We start from the raw sequence: 20,792 nt of genomic DNA, 5'->3' as shown, positions 1-20,792 counted from the left end.
TTAATAGGCTTTTTAGTTGAAATCTTACCACCATGGAAACATTTTCAAACTTTGCTAGTTATTTGCAACTCAGCAAATGATTTCTCTGATTGATGTTTATAAACTTATTTCTGTCATGTTTTGTAAATCATCTCAGGTAATTTTAACAAGGAAAATCAGTGAATTATTTTATCATTTTTATGAGATAGTGTACAAAAGTATGAATTATGAAGTCATACAAAAGTATTTTTTGTTTCAATTCTTATTAAATACAATCTTTAATTTTCAGTCTGAAGACTTGACTATATGTCGGTTGATGGTCCCAAACTTTTCAAACCAGACTGCCTGTCTATATACTGAAAATGCTGTCTACATGTGCTCCACAGGAACTGGGAAGTTTTCTCTTCCTCAGGAGAAAATTGTTTTTAATACACAAGGTGGGTAATCAGTTTTAGAAAGTAGGATTAGGAACTCATTAGTCATTCTGAGAAGTTTTTGTTCTCTTCGCATAAGCTTTGCTTCAAGCGTGATACCTGTGATGATTCAGTAGCATACCTATAGTAGCTGAGAAACTGGCAGGGTGGTAGAGCCCAGTTTTACTATAGACAGAAAATAGTAACATTTTCCCCAGAAGAGGCCAAGAAGGAAAGAACTTATGCTCAGAGAAGTAATTGGTTGTTCCTGGTCAGTAAGAGTGACTTATTCTGAGTTGATATTCTTTAAACAAGTTTGTTCAGACCCCTGGGTGAGAAGAGTCCCAGGCACTGGACTCATGCAAGGGGGCTGTGGTGGGTGGCGGGGGAGGGAGGTGTTGGGGGAAGCCAACCAGGAGTAGGAAAAACAAGCAGATAGTATTTATCTGAAGGGCCAAAGGACAAAATCCAGGTGAGCAGCAGCATGGCACCTTGATTGTCTGGTCCCAGCCCCAGAGCCTTGACTGGTTGGGTGGGATGCTGTTAAGGCTGCAGGCAAACTTAGACCTTTTCCTTGCCCCGCTGTTGGCTTACTCAGTAAGTCAGAGTAGGACTGACGAGCTGTTGCTCTGTGTCTTGCAGACGGGACGATTTTCTTGTTTGGCTCACTGTACTCACTGCTTTTGCACAGCACCATGGAGGACTCAGCCTGCCTCTGCAGATAGCGAGGAGCCTTGACTTGATGCAGGGTTATAACTGGGTTCAGAGTAGGAGTAACACAGTAAAGGGCTGTCAGCAGGATCTTCTGCTTAGGGAAGTAGATTTAGGAGGGTATTGTTTGGTAATATGTATTTGATTGCGTATTTTCCTTTCTCTTAGGAGACAGTATTTTAGGAGCTGGTTCCTGCGGGGGTATACCTATCCTTTTTTCTAGAAACAGTGGATTGGTGTCTATTACTTCAAGGGAAAATGTGTCCATATTAGCAGAAGATCTTGAAGATTCCCTAGCATCTTCAGTTGCTGGACCAGGCAATGAGGTAACATGGTTTCATAATTTTTTTTTTAAATATAGTTGATTTTGCTGTAGTTGTGTAGTTGCTAAGTCATGTCAGACTCTTGGGGACCCTATGAACTGTAACCTTCCAGGCTCCTCTGTCCATGGGATTTCCTAGGCAAGAATACTGGAGTGGGTTGCCATTTCCTTCTCCAGAGGATCTTCTCCACCCAGGGATCAAACCCACGTCTCTCACTTTACCACTGAGCTACCAAGGAAGCCTGTTACAAAGGATTTAAACATTTTTATTGGACTATTTCCCACAAATGTTTGAAAGTCATACAGTTTTAAGAGTTATGATGAAGACGTTAGTTCTTTTCTCTCTCTCATTTCCTTTGTCCTCTTATTCAGAAGCAACTACTTTTAAGTCTCTTAGGTGTTTTAATTTTTTTGATGTTTTCCTCCATATTTCTAAGTAATATGTGTATATCACTGTCTCTCATTCATTATTTTTCATCATCTGTAGACCTCCTGTTATTGAAGATGAGGACTTGGGGTAACTTACACTCCTCTGCCTTGCCTTTATCATTCCAGTATACATTTGTTCCATTCTAATGGCAGTGTGAATGTTGTTTTACAGTCCAGAGTGTAGTATGCTGATTATATTTATTTAGTGTACAACTTCATGTGATGCTTAGAGTGGACTAATTGTATATTTGCTTACTTTTGCCTGGTATCAGGTTTAATCTCCCAGCATGTTCCAGCAGCTCTGTAGATGTCTTTCTCTCTAGCTTTGCCCAGTCACATGTAGAAACCCTGTGCCTGCTGTCTGTTACTTGTCCTTGGGATCTGTTGCCACACCGCTCGAGTTTGCCTGGTCTCCTCCCCACTCTCACTTGGGGCTCTTCCCTCTGCTTTCCATCTTTGTGTAGCTGGAACCACAGATGTATGGGGGGTTTTTCTTCTTGGTATTCTGGGATGATTTTTGAGGGGAGGGTGGGGTAAAAACTGTCATTTTTTTCGCTGTCATCTTGAAGCTCATAATCTGTGAGATTTTTATCCTTCTTTTAAGCATTAATACCGTTTTGAGTAATTTCTGTTTGAAGAATACATAAAGTATATAGACTTTTTGTGTAATTCAAAATGAAAATGATTTAGTAACAGTTTCCACAGAAAGTAACTTTTTGAAAAACTTTCATTATTTTGTAATCATGTAGTTTTCACAATCCTGCGATATGTTCTGAAGCTATCTTAACAGTATTCCATTTCTTTTAAATTTCTGTAAGTTTTTCTTTAAGCTTGAAATCAACCATTATGATTACAAATATACTCTGTGATGTAAGGGTAAGCCTATCCAAAGGTTGTGTTGTGATGAAATCCTCAAATAATTTTACTCACAATATAATTCCTGAATTATATGTACATTTTCTGTAGGACTTTAATTAATCATTTGATGTTCCCATAAATGTCTTAAGTATATAAGTCATTGATACAGAGAGTGTGGCAAACAGCTTGTGTGTCTGTGTTGTTTTCCTCATAGCTTGGTCTAATTTTTTTTGTAGTAACTAAGAATATTCTTATACCTTCAACTCTAAACTATAGTTTATTATTTTACAGAGTGTGGTTTTTGATACTTCTACCAAGAATGAAACTATTGCCCAGGAAGATAAAACCAAATTGCTCAAAGCTGCTTTTCTGCAATTCTGCAGGTATAACAAGTTTTTAAAATTATGGCTCTTTTGATGTCCAAGGACACTTTACTGACATTTGCTACTTACTTGTTGACTAGTGGGAGTGAGTTGAAGGAATGATGCCGTCACCTAGATGTTTTTCTGAGCTTGGTGCTTGAACAACCTCTGGCTCTGATTTTGGTAGCCAGGGGAGGGTTCCAGCCCGGCTGGGAAGAGCGTGACGTAACACAGCCCTCGCGCGTGTTGCAGCAGTGTAGCACCAGAAGTGGGAGTTGCAAAGGTAGCTTGTGAGCGTCTTTTATGTAGGATGTGAAGGCAGTGAAGTTTCATACAAAAGGTCATCCTAGCTGTTGTGAAGTGTTGGCCTGGTGGTCGAGTTTTGTACTGTTGCAATCACCACAGAACTCTCTGGCTTACTTAATATAGCTTCTGGTCCTGCAGTTCGGCTGTTCGGGGTTACGCTGCGGGTGGCAGTTTTCTTGGTCCTGCCTGAGCTCATGCATGGTCTGAGGTCAGTAGCCAGCTGTCTGGCTACACTTGCCCACATTTTGGGGGCCCTGACTGGTCAGCTCCATCTGCCTCACATGGTGTCTCTTCATCTAGCAGGCTGCCCTGGCCTCTCTCAAGCCTCAGGGTTCCGGGAGCAGGAGGGAGCAAGCATTGCTACATAAGTGCTCCTCAGGTCTCTATCTGGTCATGTTTACTAATATCCCAGGGGCCCTGGCGAGGTCCGGGGGAGCCCCCCAGGGGAGGGCGCTCACAAGAGGGTATGCACAGGGTAGAGCAGACAACTGCACTCGCTCCGTCACACTTGCTGACTGGGTACAGTCATCTCTGCTTGTCCCCCACACACATTCTGCATAGTATGTGTCTGGTACCTTCCTTAAATGTTGTGCATTCCATTTATGTTGGAAGTAACACTCAGGAAAATTGTGATCCAGCCGTTGCTCTGCCCCTAGTTAGCTGTGTGAGACTGGACAGACCGCTTATCGTTTCTGGGATTATGGTTCAGCAAATCTTTGTTTTTAAGAGACATTCATACTGTACTGCCTCCATTCCCCTCACTCTCAGCTCATGGTCCCGTAACTCCACTCCTAGTGGTGTCTGATGCACGGAGGCGCCCTCTCACACAGGGGCGTCAGCTTGAAAGGGGCGGTGCGCTCATGTCTGGAAAGATCTGGGCCGTTGTAGTGACGGTCTGCTAAGCTTAGTTTCTTGTCCAGAGGAGGGCACCATTAGGTCAGTTTTTGATTTCTGTTTTTATATAATATTCTTTTAATCTTGTTTTATTGCATAGTGTTCAATCTGACTACCAAGATTTGGATAATACTATGATTTTATCTTGTATAATTTTATCCTTTAATTAACAGCTCTGACAGTCTTGTCTCATCTCAACATGTATATGGTAATAGAGTCATTGTACTAGTTTCCTGTGCCTGCTGTAATAAATTGGCACAAACTGGGTGGCTTAAAGCAATAGAAATTTATTCTGTCACAGGTTTGGAGGCCTGGTGTCCAAGATGAAGGTACCAGCAGGGCCAGCTCCCTCTGAGACTCTGGGCCAGGACCATTGTTTGCCCTTCCCTGGCTCCTCGGGGCTGCTGGCCACTGGCTCTCTGGGCCACGTCTGCACCCCTCACTTGTCTCCACTGTCACCCGTGGCTGTCTTCCCTGAGCACCTGTCCTCACGCGTCCTGGTAATGACACCAGTCATTGGATTTAGGGCCACCCCAATCCAGGATGACCTCATCGTAACTCAGCTGATCATATCTTCAGAAACCTCGTATCCAATAAGGTTACATGCTGAGTTTCTGAGTGTACTTGGATTTGGGGAAACACCATTCAACCCAGCATAGTCATTTCTAAATGTTTTACTGGAGAAGATGATTAAGTACAAAGGGGTCCCTGACCTGAAGTGCTGATAAGTGTAGTAACCTTAGGACTGGTGTTATTGGGCTTCTAACACAACTGTGCCTTCTACTTACACTGTTTAGCATGAAGTACCATGAGGTTAACAAGTAATCATTTCTGGGATGGTATCAGCCAATAGTCTTTAAAAAATTAAGACTTTTCACAAATGAAATTATGATACCTTTAAAGCAGCATTTCTCAGTCTTCTCACTATTGACCTTTGAGGCCAGATAATTTTTGTTGTGGGGCTGTCCTGTGAATTGTAGAGTGTTTAGCAGCATCTCTGGCCTCTTCCCTTTTGATGCTGGTAGCATGCTTTCCCCCCAGTCTGACAACCAGGATTATTTCCATGTCTTCTCCAAATATTACTCTTTCTTTCCTAGCCTATGTTCCAGCCACATTCAGTTGTTTAGACTCATCTTTACATATCAGATCTAACCAGTGGCCAGAATTTCCCTCTTGTATCTCTTTCTCAAAGCTGTCTAGCTGTCTACCTCCTTCTCTGCTGCAGCTATGGCTAGTGGAAACTACTGTCCTCTCTTGCCTGGATAAATTTCTGCAGTAACTTCCTCACTGTATTTTTATCCCTCATGTCTGATCTCCCATCTCCATAGCATAGTTAGAATGATCTTTTAAAACTGGAACAAATCACATTTCCTTCTAAGCTCACACTCTGTCACATGTTTTCTGAGACCTGTACACTGTCCTTCAGTTACTGGTGTTCCTGAGAGGTCTGCGCTGGACCCTTCTTCCCTCTCTCCTCTCTGGGTGATTGCCATTCCCCAGGCCTTCACTTCTCTTGACGCAGGCGTGCCGGGTCCTGTCTCTGCCGCTGTGTCTCCCTCCTGCAGTCACCCCAGCCTTCCTGCACCTTCTCCTGCAAGAAGGCTCCCTGCCCCTCGGTGGTTTGTGTTTCTCCTCCGTGTGCTCTGTGGCCCTCTGTTAGTTTCCGACTATGTGTGTGTCACTGCCTGCTTGTCTTACTCCTCCTGCCACTGTAGACTTTGTGAAGTCTTGGGATGGTATTCTGATGTTTTGTTTATTGTTCTGTCTCCGGAGCCTGCATATTGTAAATGTTCAGCATATATTTGTTGAATTAAGGAATGGATAATTGTTGTCTCCCTTTTAAATAAATGTTACTAAAAGTGATAAACTTTGGGCTAACATATGGGATTTTAACTTCACAATTAACTTTCATGGTGAATTTAGTACTTTGAGTTGTAATACTTTTGTTTCCTAATTTTATTTCAGAAAAGATTTAGGTCATGCACAAATGATAGTTGATGAGCTGTTTTGCTCTCACTCTGATTTGGACTCCGATTGTGAGCTAGACAAAGCTGTCACCCAAATCAGCGTGGACCTGCTGGATGACTACCCAGCTTCCGATCCGCGATGGGCTGAGTCTGTGCCTGAGGGTAGGAGCATCTGAAGTGTAATGTTGCAGGGAGGTTTGTTTCGAGAAGAATATTCTGCTTTTTTTGTTCAGGCATTTCTTGGTGCATATTTTTTTTTTATTTTATGAAACAATTTAGTATTAATTCAGTATTTTGTAAAAGGTTGTAACTTTACTTATAGCAGATTTTAAAAAGGACTCAGTGCAGGTAGTTCCCTGGTGGTCTAGTGGTTAGGATTCAAGAGTGTTCACTGCCATGGCCTCATTCAGTCCCTGGTAAGGGAACTGAGATCCTGCCAGCCATGCAGCACACCCAAAATAAGGAACAGCAACAACAAAAACCCTACCTCATCTATTTTACTTACATAAACACACACATACACACAGAAAGGGCTCAGAACAGATCTGCATAGTAGAACAGAAACGGAGGAAACATTGGAGCAAATCCTACATGTTGTCTGAAGTAGATTAATTAGCTCTACTTAGCTTTGTCAGCATTTTATTTCTAAAAGGAAATTGGTGGCATAGGTAAACATTTGGCAGTTACCGGAGAAGGCAATGGCACCCCACTCAAGTACTGTTGCCTGGAAAATCCGATGGATGGAGGGGCCTGGTAGGCTGCAGTCCATGGGGTCGCTAAGTCGGACACGACTGAGCGACTTCACTTTCACTTTCCACTTTCATGCATTGGAGAAGGAGATGGCAGCCCACTCCAGTATTCTTGCCTGGAGAATCCCAGGGATGGGGGAGCCTGTTGGGCTGCCGTCTATGGGGTTGCACAGGGTCAGACACGACTGAAGCGACTTAGCAGCAGCAGCAGCAGCCCCAAATTAAATGATAATTTTAGTGTAACTCCTGAATTTGGCCAATAGAAATTATATGTTTTTCTAACAGCAGCAGTGATCAAACCTTGGCCTGTAGAAATGGGCAATGTTCTGCCCTGGGTCTTCTCCAGATTGTTCCTCTTACCCTCCAGGCAGCATTGGGCTACCCGTTGGTTCCCAAGGACCATGGAACTGTCTCAAGAATCCTTTCTCTCCCTAATTTCCTACCTAGTAAGTAGCAATAGGCTCCTTGGAGACTTGGGAAGGAAACAGCAGTGCTTACCTTCTTTGACTGTTTTGAACTGTCAGGCTTAGAATAATACAAAGTGATGAAGCCAATAGTAATATATTTCTTTTTGAATAACTGTGGTATGAATTTTATCAAAGCCCCAAAGGTTTCCTATAGATTTTGAACCTCTTGGGTAATGTAATTAATAATCGCATTGAAAGGTCAGTTCTTTCCTTTTGTACAGATTTTTCTCACTTTTAGTAGCAGTAGTTGTTGTCAAGCCACTTGTGTCAAGCCACGTTGTGTCACGTGTTTGTCTTGTTATTGTTTCACCAGAAGCACCTGGGTTTAGCAACACATCCTTGATTATTCTCCACCAGCTAGAAGACAAGATGAAAGCCCACTCTTTCCTTATGGACTTCATCCACCAAGTAAGCATCCCAGTTGCTGTGAACCCTGAATGGCTGGACTCCTGACTTTGCTGTGCCTTCTGTGGCTCTCTCATGACAGCAGGAGACCCTTTCTTGCTAATTCTGAGGTGTTTCATTGGGTGGGACATGACTGCTGTTGTCCATTTTCTTTGCTGACTTAAGTAAATAATTCCAGGGCTGGTAGGGACCTGTTACTGCAAGAATCAAAGCTGCATTGAAATAAGATGAAAAGGAGAAAAATAGTATACTTCAGCAAAAATGTTATTTTAACTTTTCTTATTACATTTTATGACACCCTGCTTTTCCTTCAGTTGTACTGTGTACTTTTATGTAAAGTTTAGGTTTTCCTGAGTTGATTTTGTATCGTTAGTGAAGAATCTGAAGGCGATGACAGGTTTTTCTAATATGTAGATGTTTAATTTCGAGGTGCCATTAGCATCAAGTACTCATTTAAAGTATTCCTCTTTTTTAAGGGAGAGGGAAATTCCCATTTATATTGTGCCCAAAATTAGACAATGTTTTTGTTGCTAGACAGAGTTGTTACATAAAATCACCCATCCTTGCCTTGTTGATCAATTGTGTCTCCAAGGCATAATCCAGAAAAGTTAGATTATTCCCATTTTTCTGTGTTTTTCTCCCACATTAGAAACGCCTCTGCTAAAAAGACTGCAGTCAGCTCCGTAACAGAGCACTCTGTAGTGGTGGCAGCCTCAGTCCCCAGCAACTGCTGAGTAATTGAAATTGCTGCTGCAGCTGAGGAACTGAAGGTTTTTTTTAATTGACTAACATTTCAGTCACCACTTTGACTGAATAATGGTTGAATAATGGCTACCTTATTGGACAGTGTGGTTCTAGAGGATTCCAGAAATGTCTTGGTTGTTTCTAATCCTGCATACCGCTTCACTTTTAATGCACGGTTTGGCTCCTGTCTGCTCTTACTGTCGTGACAAGACAACTTTATTTAGTCATTGAGTTCTTCCTTTTCTTAGTATTTTAGGTGGGCTACAGATCAATGGGAAAAAAAACGTTTTCTCCTGATGTAATTGTCAAGTATATCAGTTAACTATTAATACATAACAAACACCCCAGGATGTACTAAGTTGAAACAACTCAGTGGGTTTGACAGGTAGTCCTGCTGACTTCCATGGGCCCCTTCCTTGAACCACATTTGGGGTTGACTGATCTGGCACGTCCCCAGGTGTCTTGCCTGACTGGCAGGCAGTGCTGTTCAATCTGCTGGGGCCTCTTGGTTCCCTCCTACCTAGTCTCATCCTCCTCTAGGCTGGACTGGCCTCCTATGCCAGTGCTCTCCTTCAGGGAGCACTCTGAGGAGGTGAACTTAAGGCTTCAGGCATCACATATTGTCGTTTCCACCAAAGTGTCATTGGTCAAAATAAGTCACAAAGCTAGGCCAGATGAAAGGGATTGGGAAATTGATTCTGCTTGTAGATGGGAGAAGTGGCAAGGTCATGTTGCCGAAGAGTGGGCTTGTTGGCATGGGAGGAGTCCGTGGCCCTAACACGCTACACTAAGGGAGCGCCTAGTTCTTGGAGGGCGGGGACAGTGGAGCTGGAGCTGGTGCGGCCGCCCTTGTCACAGCCTCCCTGGGCTCAGACCCTTGTGGAGTCGCACAGCTGCTGGCAGTAGTGTCTGTTGCAAAGGAATGTCTGTCCAGATCTAAAAATCCCACTCTGCCTACGCCTTTATATTTCCTTAAATATTGAGAGCTTATTTCATTGAAAGATTTGCATTAATAATCAGGGAAAATGTACAACTACATACTTGTGTCTACGGAAATAGTTTTAAATATAAACTCTCCTTCTTGAGGCAGAAATAGGCATCAAGTAAAGAGACAGCGGATGCAGAGGGTTAGAGACCCCATCCTCCCCCTGGCTTTAGGGTTCTGGAACATGAAGACTGCTGAGTTTCTAGTTCCAAAGGTCTGGAGTTGAGGGGAGTTGATTAATGTAGGTAGAAAAGAACAATTTTATAATTCTTTGATAACCATAAGCAATCATTTGAGGAGTAAGGTAGGCAGAGACAACAGTAGTTGACAGAATCTCTGGGGTCACTGTAATCTTAGAAAAGAAACACCTGTACTTTCTTATAGGTGTAAATTGCCCTGGCTGGTTGCGTGTGTGTGCGTGTGCGTGTGTGTGTGTGTGTGTAACAGCCCCAAAGACAGACAGCAGGAGATTTTTCTGGGGGAGACTGGGGCCAGCCTCTCTGTGCCCACTGTGCTTCTGGTGGAAATACGACTGCATCCTCCTCTGTTTTACTTTGAATGCTCTCTGAGAACACATGTTCGTCTTTCCACAAGGTCGGCCTCTTTAGACGTCTCAGCACTTTTCCAGTGAGAGGGATGCCGATGGCCACGCGGCTACTGCTCTGTGAGCATGCCGAGAAGCTGGCTGCCGCCATCATCCTCAAGAACCACCACTCGAGGCTTCCTGACCTCATGAACACAGTGATCCTGATGGCTTTGAACAAGAGGGACTGTGACGTCCCGTCCAACCTGACCCCTGCAGATGTCTTCTTTAGAGAGGTGAGATGAGCCCCCTCCTCCCCTTAGCGTGACTCTGGAGCACTGCCATTTACTGAATGGACCCCCAGCAAGGAGAGGGTTGAGGACAGAAGATCTCGTGGAGTTTTGAATTGAACTCCATGTTTTCTGGTTAAATTATCACTCAGAAGCATCACTCATTGATCACTTTCCCTGTAAATGAGAGCTTGGGAAGCTGATGACAAAGTCCTCTCTGTCATGTCTGATGTTGTCTTTGTGCTTCTCCACACCCCTCTTGACTCTGCCCTGGAGGGCGTCTCCACAGTGGGCTCCCCTGCCCCTCCATTCCTGTTGGCTCTGATGGAGCGGCAGCACCGTCGGGTCAGAGCCTGGAGCACCGTCCCCACCTTCCTTCCTTGCTGCTTCTGCCTGTTTGTTGTGCCTGCTGTTGGACCAGCCTCCTCTTTGACTGCCCTCTGTGTGTGTCCAGCAACTGCTCCATCCCAGTGCCCCTTCAGGCCTGGAGCGAGTCGTGGCTGTCCTGTCTGGGTGGCCTTACTCCTGCCCATTGCTTTGTAGATAGTCCCTTCTCTAAACTCTTCTCAGCCGCCTGCTAGGATCCTGCTCTGCATCTTTTTTTTGACTGTGCTGAGTCTTCATTGCTGTGTGTGAGCTTTTCTTGTTGTGGAGCACAGGCGCTGGATGCGAGGGCTTCAGTAGTTGCCCTGTGGTATGTGGAATCCTTCCGGACCAGGGATCCACTTTGTCTCTTCCATTGGCAGGCGAATTCTTAACCACTGGGCCACCTGGGAAGTCCCTCCACTTCATTTTTATTTTTTTTTAATATAAATTTATTTATTTTAATTGGAGGTTCAGATTTATTTTCAGAGAAAAAGAAAACCTCCTGTAAACTTGGGAGGGAGAAGAGATGAAGGTGCTGGAAGTCAGCCCACAGCTCTGGTACCTGAGTGAGCGCTCCCAGCCTTGTGAAGGACAGGGCTGCCTCCCGTCTCCATGAGTGAACACTGATACCACGGCCCGGGGCCGGCTGTCTCAGTGGGGACCACAGGCCCTGCTCTGCGCCACCTGCAGCAATGTTTTGGGCATGCTGATAGGCTGCTTCTGGACTTCATAGTCCTTCCTGGAACTCCCTCCTACCTTTGTGGCATTATCTGAGTTTAGAGACAGTGCTAGCCTTCCCCCAACTCTATGGAATGTGGAATTGTTTTTTGCTTTTGGGAAACTTCTCTGTTTGGTGCCTCTAATTTTGTTTCCTTCCTCCTACAATTTAGCTATAATCTAGCAACTAGTAGCCTCTGCCAAGAGTCTTTTTTATTCTGAATATTTGATGTACTGTAACCTGAAAATAATTTGACACTGAACTATGTTCAGATCTGTTGACTCCATAAATGTATCTAGTTTGAAGAAGACATCATTTTTATACGTTTGGGCTTGTTTTCTAGGGAATGTAAGGCAAAACACTTTTCTGTTTTGTTTTGTTTTTTAATCAAGGAAGTATGCCTGAAATCTGAATTAAAACAAACCAAGACAATTCACCTCAGATTTTATTATCTAACCAAACTACTGTCATTTTTTGTTTCCCTTTTTGTCTTTTTTCCCCCATGTTCACCTTTTTATTTGAATATTGGATTTAATAAGGAAAAAGATGCACTAAAAATATGTTGTAGAAAAAAATACACAAAACAGGGTCATTTTTTAAATTACAGTCACCGTAAAGAGAAGGGTAGTTCCAGGTCCTGTGGCATCACAGGACATCACATGTCCCGTAACTGTTCTTCATGCCCCACTGAGGATGGGACAGGAGAAGGTTGATTTGTCCTCCAGATACAATGTCTTAATTGTCCTTTCCTGCCTCAGCCACATGGCAGGGTTGGTGCATTTGCACAGATCTTCAGTTGTAGTGGAGGGAGAGTGGCTCGTGAGCACAGTTCAGTTCAGGTCAGTCAGAAACAGTGCTCCTGACCAGTTTCTTTTTTATTGGGAAGGTGCACTCAGTAATTTAACAAATTATCAAATCACTTATGTTCATAATATTCTGAAGGGACAGCACTACTTAGGTGGACTTGGATAAGATAAGCATAACAGTGCTAAATTAGCCAGAATTGGACATTTTCCTATTGAAGGCATGATGGAATTGTCACCAGAGAAAGTAAACAGAAGCAAAATAATTTAATTGCTCATCCCCTGGATTTTAAGATTTTGAGCTATGGAAAATGGAAATTAAGTTTTGGTAATCAGTGCTAGCATCTAGGATGTGCTACGTGTTAGGTTGCTTCAGTCATGTCCGACCCACCCACTGTAGCCCACCAGGTTCCTCTGTCCATGGGATTCTCCAGGCAAGAATACTGGAGTGGGTTGCCATTTCCTTCTCCACCTTTTTGTCTTTATTCATACATAATTTTACATGATAAAGGTTTTTTTTTTTTTAATTATTAATGACAGATTGAATTGAGCAAGAGCCTGATTCCTTTTTCAACTTTTAGATCAAAGTACTAAGCATACTGGTTAATCGAGTATGTGTACATTTTCCAGTTAACTGGGGAAAAAAAGAAGAGTCTGAAACTTATCAGTTAGATGGATACATAATTGATGAGTAGTACCGTAGGATATGACAGGAGAAAAAAATTTTAAATATGATTGGGTCCTCAAAAGAATACTCCATATAGAAAATGATAATGTTTAAGATTGTTTACATCACCATTTATCTTCACTTCTCTTTACATTTACTGGTCTTTGGGTAAAGTTCTAAAGGTCCTTCCACATGGCATAATCATAATAAAAACAGAGAATTCAAGAAAAAAGAGAATTCAAGAGAACTGAAGAAGGAACACATAAGTTTAATATGTATCAATTTTTTTTCTTTTTACCTGTCCATCCACTTGGAAGTGGTAAATTACATTACAGACAGGTGTTAGCATTTTAAGAGATGAACTGGTTAACCCACGTTAGGCTCTGATTGGTGGGCAAGGTGATCTTGCAGTCCAGGTAAAAGATCAGACTCTGCTTGAAGGTGCAGCCTCCACCTTGCCTCCAGTCTGGGAAGCAGCCCCACACCTCCTGGGGCTTTAAAAAGCGAGTTCACAGCTTCAGAACAGGGCTTCCAACTGTGTTGGTACAGCTTATGAGCAATGTTTGAAACCACTGAACACGTAACATATGTGATAAGGGTATTTAGCAAATGTTTTGGCATTTTATTTGCTTTTATGTTATTTTCTGCCTCTATGTCACATTTACTTTCATTATCTTTTTCACATTAACAGTGTAAAAAACTCTTACAAATTCACTGTGCCAGAGGTTTATTGCTCGGGCTGTTAGGATGACTTTGAGTGACATCAGAAATACTAAAGGAAGAACAAGATTTGCAAGACAGTGATTTTATTTGGGCTGCATTGTGCATGTGTTTATGTCTTGTTCCTTCACCTGGTTTGTAAACTCCTTGAGGGCAACAAATCTGATTTCCATTTCTTCTTATCTTTGCGTGCCCAATGCTAACTACCAAGTAAATATCCACTTGATAAATAAAGGAGGGTGAAAGCTTAACTGTGAGCTAAAACTGGAAGCAAATGTTTCAGTGCTTAACATTTTTCCTCAGTTACCTTTATGTGTTAATAATTAATGATAAAAAAGAAAAGAACAGTTATAAGTTATATATTTAGTTTCTATGTATCTATTGCTGCTGCTGCTAAGTCGCTTCAGTCGTGTCTGACTCTGTGCGACCCCAGAGACGGCAGCCCACCAGGCTCCCCCGTCCCTGGGATTCTCCAGGCAAGAACACTGGAGTGGGTTGCCATGTCCTTCTCCAATGCAGGAAAGTGAAGAGTGAAAGGGAATTTGCTCACTCATGTCCGACTCTTAGCGACCCCATGGACTGCAGCCCACCAGGCTCCTCTGTTCATGGGATTTTCCAGGCAAGAGTACTGGAGTGGGGTGCCACCACCCTCTCCAATGTGGCTACTACTATTCTATAAACATTTCTATTATGTCTAAAGAAAATAAATTCTTCAAAGAAAGAAATTAGCCTGTTCATTAGCCAGTTGAATCACTATTTTTATCCATTGGTTCATTTGTTTAATTCATTAGTTTAGGGTCTTACAGTGTAATGTGACATTATTTGTAACCTAATACTATTTAAAGGTGGCATTGAGCCTTCATAACTCTAATAAATATTTCAGTGACTTGATATTTAAATAAAAAGTCTACCTGCTAACAGTTCAGAATTTGCTTATTTAGCAGACTGTTATTTGGGCTCGCTGCCTTTTAAAAGTTAGGAGATTCTAGCTTTCCTTGGTTTTTAAATTTGTTTTTGTCACTGACCATCCCTCTGACTACTAAGCAGAGGATGTAACTTAGTGAGAAAAGCCTGCTGGGTCGAGTCTAGGCAGTTGTGATGGTCAACTGTCAGCATGGTTCCTCTTACTAGTGGGTGCTGTCTCTGTCCTCCGCAGGCGTCCCAGGTAGATACCATCTGTGAGTGTTTACTGGAGCACGAGGAACAAGTCTTGAAGGACACGTCCATGGAATCAGTTGAATGGGCGGAGGTGGTGATCAATGTGAACAGTATTCTCAAGGTACAAACACATGAAGATTCTAGCAAATCAAAGCCCAGACCGTGGACAGAGGAGAAAGTGGTTTCCATATTCCTACTGTGCATCACCAGCAATCCATAATGGGTTAGCCATTTGTTAATTCCAAAAAGTTAGGAAAACATCAGTAATTTTATCAGTCAATTAGCAGACATTTTGAGTGTGTGCCTTATGCATATTAAAAGTTTCTGTTTGGTAGAATAAACCTTTTATTTTGGAGAAGGACATATATATCATTGTAAATGTATTAATTTTATTGTAATTTTCTAAACAATTGTCAGACACCACTTAGCAACTGAGAAACAACAAATAAGTTTCTCTTTTTTAATTACTCAAAAGCTCAGTTAAAACATTCCACTTAATTTTACCTCATGGATATTATAGTGATGATTTTCCTACTTCGGTTACCATAATTTTCTAAAATTGAAGTTAGATTATGGAGTAAAACAAATTTCAAATGCAGAAAGAATCAAAAAGTAATCCTACAGGCCTGTGCTGAGTAATTTTTTGTAATAATAGAACTTGATGTTTCAGATAATCTCAGGGATCCTGGGATCCCTCATTTCCGGCATGTGATAACACATTTCGTTTTCCAGGACATGCTCCAAGCTGCTAGTCACTATCGACAAAATAGAAACTCCTTGTATAGAAGAGAAGAGTCAGGAGGAAAAGAACCTGAGTATATTCCATGGACAGGTGAGATTGCAAGCATTGATCCCAATTTTCAGATTCATTAGCAGTTGCTCAAATTATATATTTTTTTCTTTTTTGGGGGTTGTGCCGGTTCTTTGTTGCACACAAGGACACACGGGCTTTTCTCTGGTTGTGGCTGCAGGGGCCACTCTCCGTTGCCATTTACTGGCTGCTCGTTGCAGTGGCTTCTCTTGTCGTGGAGCACAGGCTCTAGGCACACAAGCTTCTGTAGGTGCAGCATGTGGGCTTAGTAGTTGTGGTACATGGGCTGTCGCTCTGTGGCATGTGGAATCTTCCTAGACCAGGGATTGAACCTGTGTCCCTCCATTAGCAGGTGAATTCTTAACCACTAGGATGTCCCAAAATATATTTCTAATGGTCAGTTATTTTTGGAAGTCATATTATTCTCCTAGTACAAGTTTGTAAATGAAATAAAAAATAACATAAGTGACATCTCCAAAATGAGCAGATCTTATGAAAAATCACTTTATTCCCTTGAAATAATTTGCAGCTGTCTCTATAGCTTAATTTTTTAACTGATACTTGTGCATCTACTAGGTTTTAGTATGTATAGTTATTCATAGAAGCAGGCCCTGAAAGTAGTGACTATATTTTATGTTGATTTAACACACAGAAGTAAGTGGAGTAGCATTAAAGGAATTTAGAAGGAAGAAGAGTCCGGTTTACTTGATTCTGCTGAGGCCATCTCCATAGAGAAGATGGTTTTGAGCAGTACATAGACAAGTGTCTACTGACCCCCTGTTTGATTTCTTTTTCCATCAAAGGTGACAGGATGTAATTTTTAGGCAGTTGGTCTTCCCTGTAGCCATTATGGAACCCTTACTTGTCCTATTATTTTGTGTGATTTCACAGCAACCAGCGGTCCTGCTGGCATCCGAACAGCAATAATGCGCCAGCATAGGACTGTCCTGAAGATGGTTTATCCTCAGGCAGACAGCAACCTCCGAAACGTTCTAACAGAGCAGTTAGTAGCACTGATTGATGGCTTCTTGGATGGTTATGTTTCTCAGCTCAAGTCTGTGGACAAATCCAGTGATCAAGAAAGATATAGCAGTCTGGAAATGGAATACCTACAGAAAAGATCAGATCTCTTATCTCCACTTCGTAAGTGCATATTTAATAGTGAGGGCTGTGGGTCTTTGAGTCTACAGAACAAATGGAGGAGTCAGATCATTCAGGCAGTGGTATTCAGTACAACATTGTTAACCCAGTTGTAGCTGAGAACTTAAGCAACACTTCGTATGTATGTCTTTCTGTGTTCATCTGTTCGGCCTTATTGTCATTACTTACCTGGTTTCCTAGACAATGCTGAAGATGATTTACAAAGGAATAAATTATCAGCGTGTGGAGACGGCTCTCAAAGAACTTGTTACCGTCTGAGACCTTCATAGGAATGGCTAGACCATAGGGCAGAGCAGATAAGGGCCATTAGAGGGTGTGGATGGGTGATGAGACTGCAGCAGAGGACATAGCCAGACTGTCACAGCCAAGATTCCGAGGACGAGCTTGCCTTGCTATGTGAAGGAGGGGAGTAGCATCTTAGGTGGGCAGTGATGAAGGAAGGGCTGAATATACATCTTTAATGAGTTTATATGGATTATGAAACTAACTGCCAGTAACTAGAAAGGTTTCCATTAAGTACTTTTAGTAAGTAATAGGAATAAAGGCAAAATTTCAAGGAATATTATTTTTTATTACATATTAAGTTTTCACTAACAGGATTTTCTTCCCATCTGTTCTCATTCCCACAGTCACACTAGGCCAGTACCCATGGGCTGCTTCATTGGCAGAAAAATACTGTGACTTTGATATCTTGGTACAAATGTGTGAGCAGACTGACAACCAGACCAGGCTACAGCGCTACATGACCCAGTTTGCTGATCAGGTAACGAACACAGCGGTGCAGGCGGTGGATCCTGTAAGAAGGCGCTACCATTTACGTCTTATTTAGGTTGTGGTTTTTTTTTTTTTTAATGTGTGTCATTTTATTTATTTTTGGTTGCACTGGGTCTTCATTGCTGCACGCAGGCTTTCTCCAGCTGCGGTGAGTGGGAGCTACTCTTGGTTGCAGCCTGTGGTGTCTCCTTGCAGTGGCTTCTCTTGTTGCAGAGCACAGAGCCTAGGCACGTGGGCTTCAGGAGTTGCAGGTTTGGGCCCTAGAGCACAGGCTCAGTTGTGATGCTTGGGCTTAGTTGATTCATGGCACGTGGAATCCTCACAAATGATGGATCGAACCCATATCCCCTGCATTGACAGGCAGATTCTCATCCATAGAACCACCAGGGAAGTTCTTAATTGGAGTTTTTGGAAGACGATGCAGTCTTTTTGCAGTTTACTGGATACTAATTTGTACATTATGTTTCTTTGTAAATTGTCAGACAGTTTTTTATATATAAATATTACAGAAGGATTCTTTGATGTTTGAAAAATATGTCAAGACTTTTTATTTCTATTTTTGTATTTTCAAAGTACTTAGGTTAGTAATATTGGTAGAGTTCCACAGTTTGAATGGAAGATCTTGGGAGCATAGAATGCTAATGTTAAGAAAGCTCAGATTCCCATTTACCTAAGACTCTTGTTTTCCTTCTTTGACATCATGCTTCCTTTTTTTTTTAATACCTAATTTTTTTTTTAAGTTCCCATTATGACACTATCTATGTAAATTTAAGTTGTTCCTTAAAGCCATTTTATTTAGCCAGTTGATCTTTATATAAAATCTGATTTTTATAAAAAATCAAGATGTTTATAAAAAATCAAATTTTATAAAAAATCAAAATGTTTATGTTTATAAAACATAACATTGTATAAAATTCAGGAAACCACCATAAAGAAAAAAGAAGATAAAAAATCATTCATAATTCTACCACCAGAGAGAACTCTTTTTTAAACATTTGGTTTAGTCTTTTTAATCTATGAAGCATGTTTTATTAACTGCTTATTTCACTTAATACATAACAGACATTTGTCCATATCATTGAATATCACACAACCACATTTTTAATGGTGTTATGGTATTTCATGGACTGGATATAGCTTATTTGATCAGTACCTGATTTCTGGACCTGGCTTATCTTGTATTTCATAATAGTGCTAAAGTAAGTACTTTGTGCTTATTGTAATTTTTATTCTTTTTAAGGATTCTTATTCTCTGTTGACATTTTCCATGCATTCTACTTTGTTTCTTTTACTTTTAAAAAAAAAAAAAATTTGTTTACTAGTTAAAATTCTTTTGTGCTAATTCCAAAATGATTGTTCTTAAGTCTGCTTCTGTTATCTACATATTCATAGTTTTCTGCTTCCTAAGTTGTATTTTGGTCTTTATGTGTGTTAACCATAAAGATGGAAATCAGCAGTGGTTTTTCTCCCCTGGAAGGCAGATAAAATGAAAGGCAGATCACTCAATTCATCAAGAATAGAGGTAGGCCAGGGCTTGATTGCTGCTTCTGTTACATTCATTCATTCCAATGAATTAATTGGTTTCAAATATCTAATGGGACTGTGATTCCTTGCAGAATTCCCCATTTTGTGGAAACATCTCATAAGTAATGTGTGAGCCTGCAGGACACTTGTCTTCCTTTCCAGCCCAACCTCTTACTCTACTGCAGGATCCAGCAAATGTCCTGGGCATTTGGAGCCTCGCTAAATTCTGATTTATCATGCCAGCCACATGAATGCGTGGCACACGGTTCCACCCTGGAATCTTTCACCCTGGAAGGATGGAGTCCCAGTAGTGTCCAGTAGACCTTCCTGTAATGAGATCTTGCTCATATGTGCTGTCCAGAATGGGAGTCTCCGGCCACAGATGGCCTTTTGAGTACTTGAAATGTGATTGATGTCTTTGAGGAATTGATTTTTACATTTTAGATTAAGTTTAAACAGCTACATGTGAGCAGTGACTACCGTATTGGACAGAGCACATCTAGATTCTGGGTAACGTTGAGCAAGATCCCCATTCTGAATCTGATGTCCTCCTTTGTCAAATGAAGTCATTTGAGGACCCTACAATTAGGAACGTGGTGTTTAAAAACAGGATTTCCATGCTGAAGTCTAAGACCTTTGGGGAAAAAACTTTTTCATCAGAAATGTATTTTTTGAAACTGTATTACTAAATATTATTGGATTCTTGCTTTGTTCTTTACAGAATTTTTCAGACTTTCTCTTCCGTTGGTATCTGGAGAAAGGAAAGCGAGGCAAATTATTATCTCAGCCCATTTCTCAGCATGGACAGTTGGCGAATTTTTTACAAGCTCATGAACATCTCAGCTGGTTACATGAAATTAACAGCCAAGAATTAGAAAAGGTAAGGTTTCAGCTATATGGATCAGATTTAGGTAATTTTTAATTTAGTTTTTAGCTAGTTTATTTTTTATAGTTAAATATTACAGATTTTTAAAAAATGTCTATCTTTCTCTCACATAATTTGATAAAAGTATTTTTCATTTATAATGGTATTGCCATTACTTGTTATATCTCAGTTAAAAGAAATGAAGCCTATTGTAATTTGACTGTATTTACAATAAAATAAAGCACAAAAACTTCAACAGATAAATAGCAGTCATTGGCCATTTTTTGTAATGAGTATTTTCTTATAATAGAAATGTTCAAATTATCAGTAAAAACATTAAATAAATTCACGTTTCTCCTTGACAAGGTGTTGTAGTGAATATATAATTATTATAGAGCAAACGTTTTATACATGTCTCTTTTCCCAGTGACCAGTGTGAGTGGCTGATATTTTATTGTGTGATTACTCTCAAAGTATGCTGCTGATCTGTTTTAAGTTTTCCTAATAGTGACTTGATCTTTCACTGATATAGTTTGAGGTGGGGAAACCAAGTTTGGGTTTTTCATAATCATTATTTTAACTTGACTTAATACTGAGAATTTTACCACAGTTTTCATATTTTGTTATTGTAGGCTCATGCAACACTTCTGGGTTTGGCAAATAGGGAAACTCGTTACTTTGCAAAGAAGAAAACCCTTCTTGGCTTGAGTAAATTGGCTGCATTAGCATCAGACTTTTCAGAAGATACACTGCAAGAAAAAATTGAAGGTAAAAGGCCATATTTGAACAAGAAGATGTACAAGTCAGTCATGCTGTCAGTG

At 41.2% G+C, this 20,792-nt stretch overlaps 1 protein-coding gene across 1 annotated transcript in view; it reads left to right on the top strand.

Annotated features, from left to right (window-relative positions):
* The window catches only part of NUP133 (nucleoporin 133), a 54,647-nt gene that overhangs the window by 17,652 nt on the left and 16,203 nt on the right, over window positions 1-20,792 (top strand). Inside the window, 12 exon segments of the mRNA NM_001076872.2 lie at window positions 269-416; window positions 1,272-1,429; window positions 3,004-3,095; window positions 6,240-6,403; window positions 7,771-7,865; window positions 10,186-10,410; window positions 14,835-14,957; window positions 15,569-15,668; window positions 16,539-16,790; window positions 17,438-17,571; window positions 19,828-19,986; window positions 20,604-20,739. Coding sequence (NP_001070340.1) covers window positions 269-416; window positions 1,272-1,429; window positions 3,004-3,095; window positions 6,240-6,403; window positions 7,771-7,865; window positions 10,186-10,410; window positions 14,835-14,957; window positions 15,569-15,668; window positions 16,539-16,790; window positions 17,438-17,571; window positions 19,828-19,986; window positions 20,604-20,739 — 1,786 coding nt within the window.

This window comes from Bos taurus, chromosome 28 (assembly GCF_002263795.3).
Source record: "Bos taurus isolate L1 Dominette 01449 registration number 42190680 breed Hereford chromosome 28, ARS-UCD2.0, whole genome shotgun sequence".
Classification (NCBI taxonomy): domain Eukaryota; kingdom Metazoa; phylum Chordata; class Mammalia; order Artiodactyla; family Bovidae; genus Bos; species Bos taurus.
This window is presented reverse-complemented; position numbering and strand designations above follow the sequence as displayed.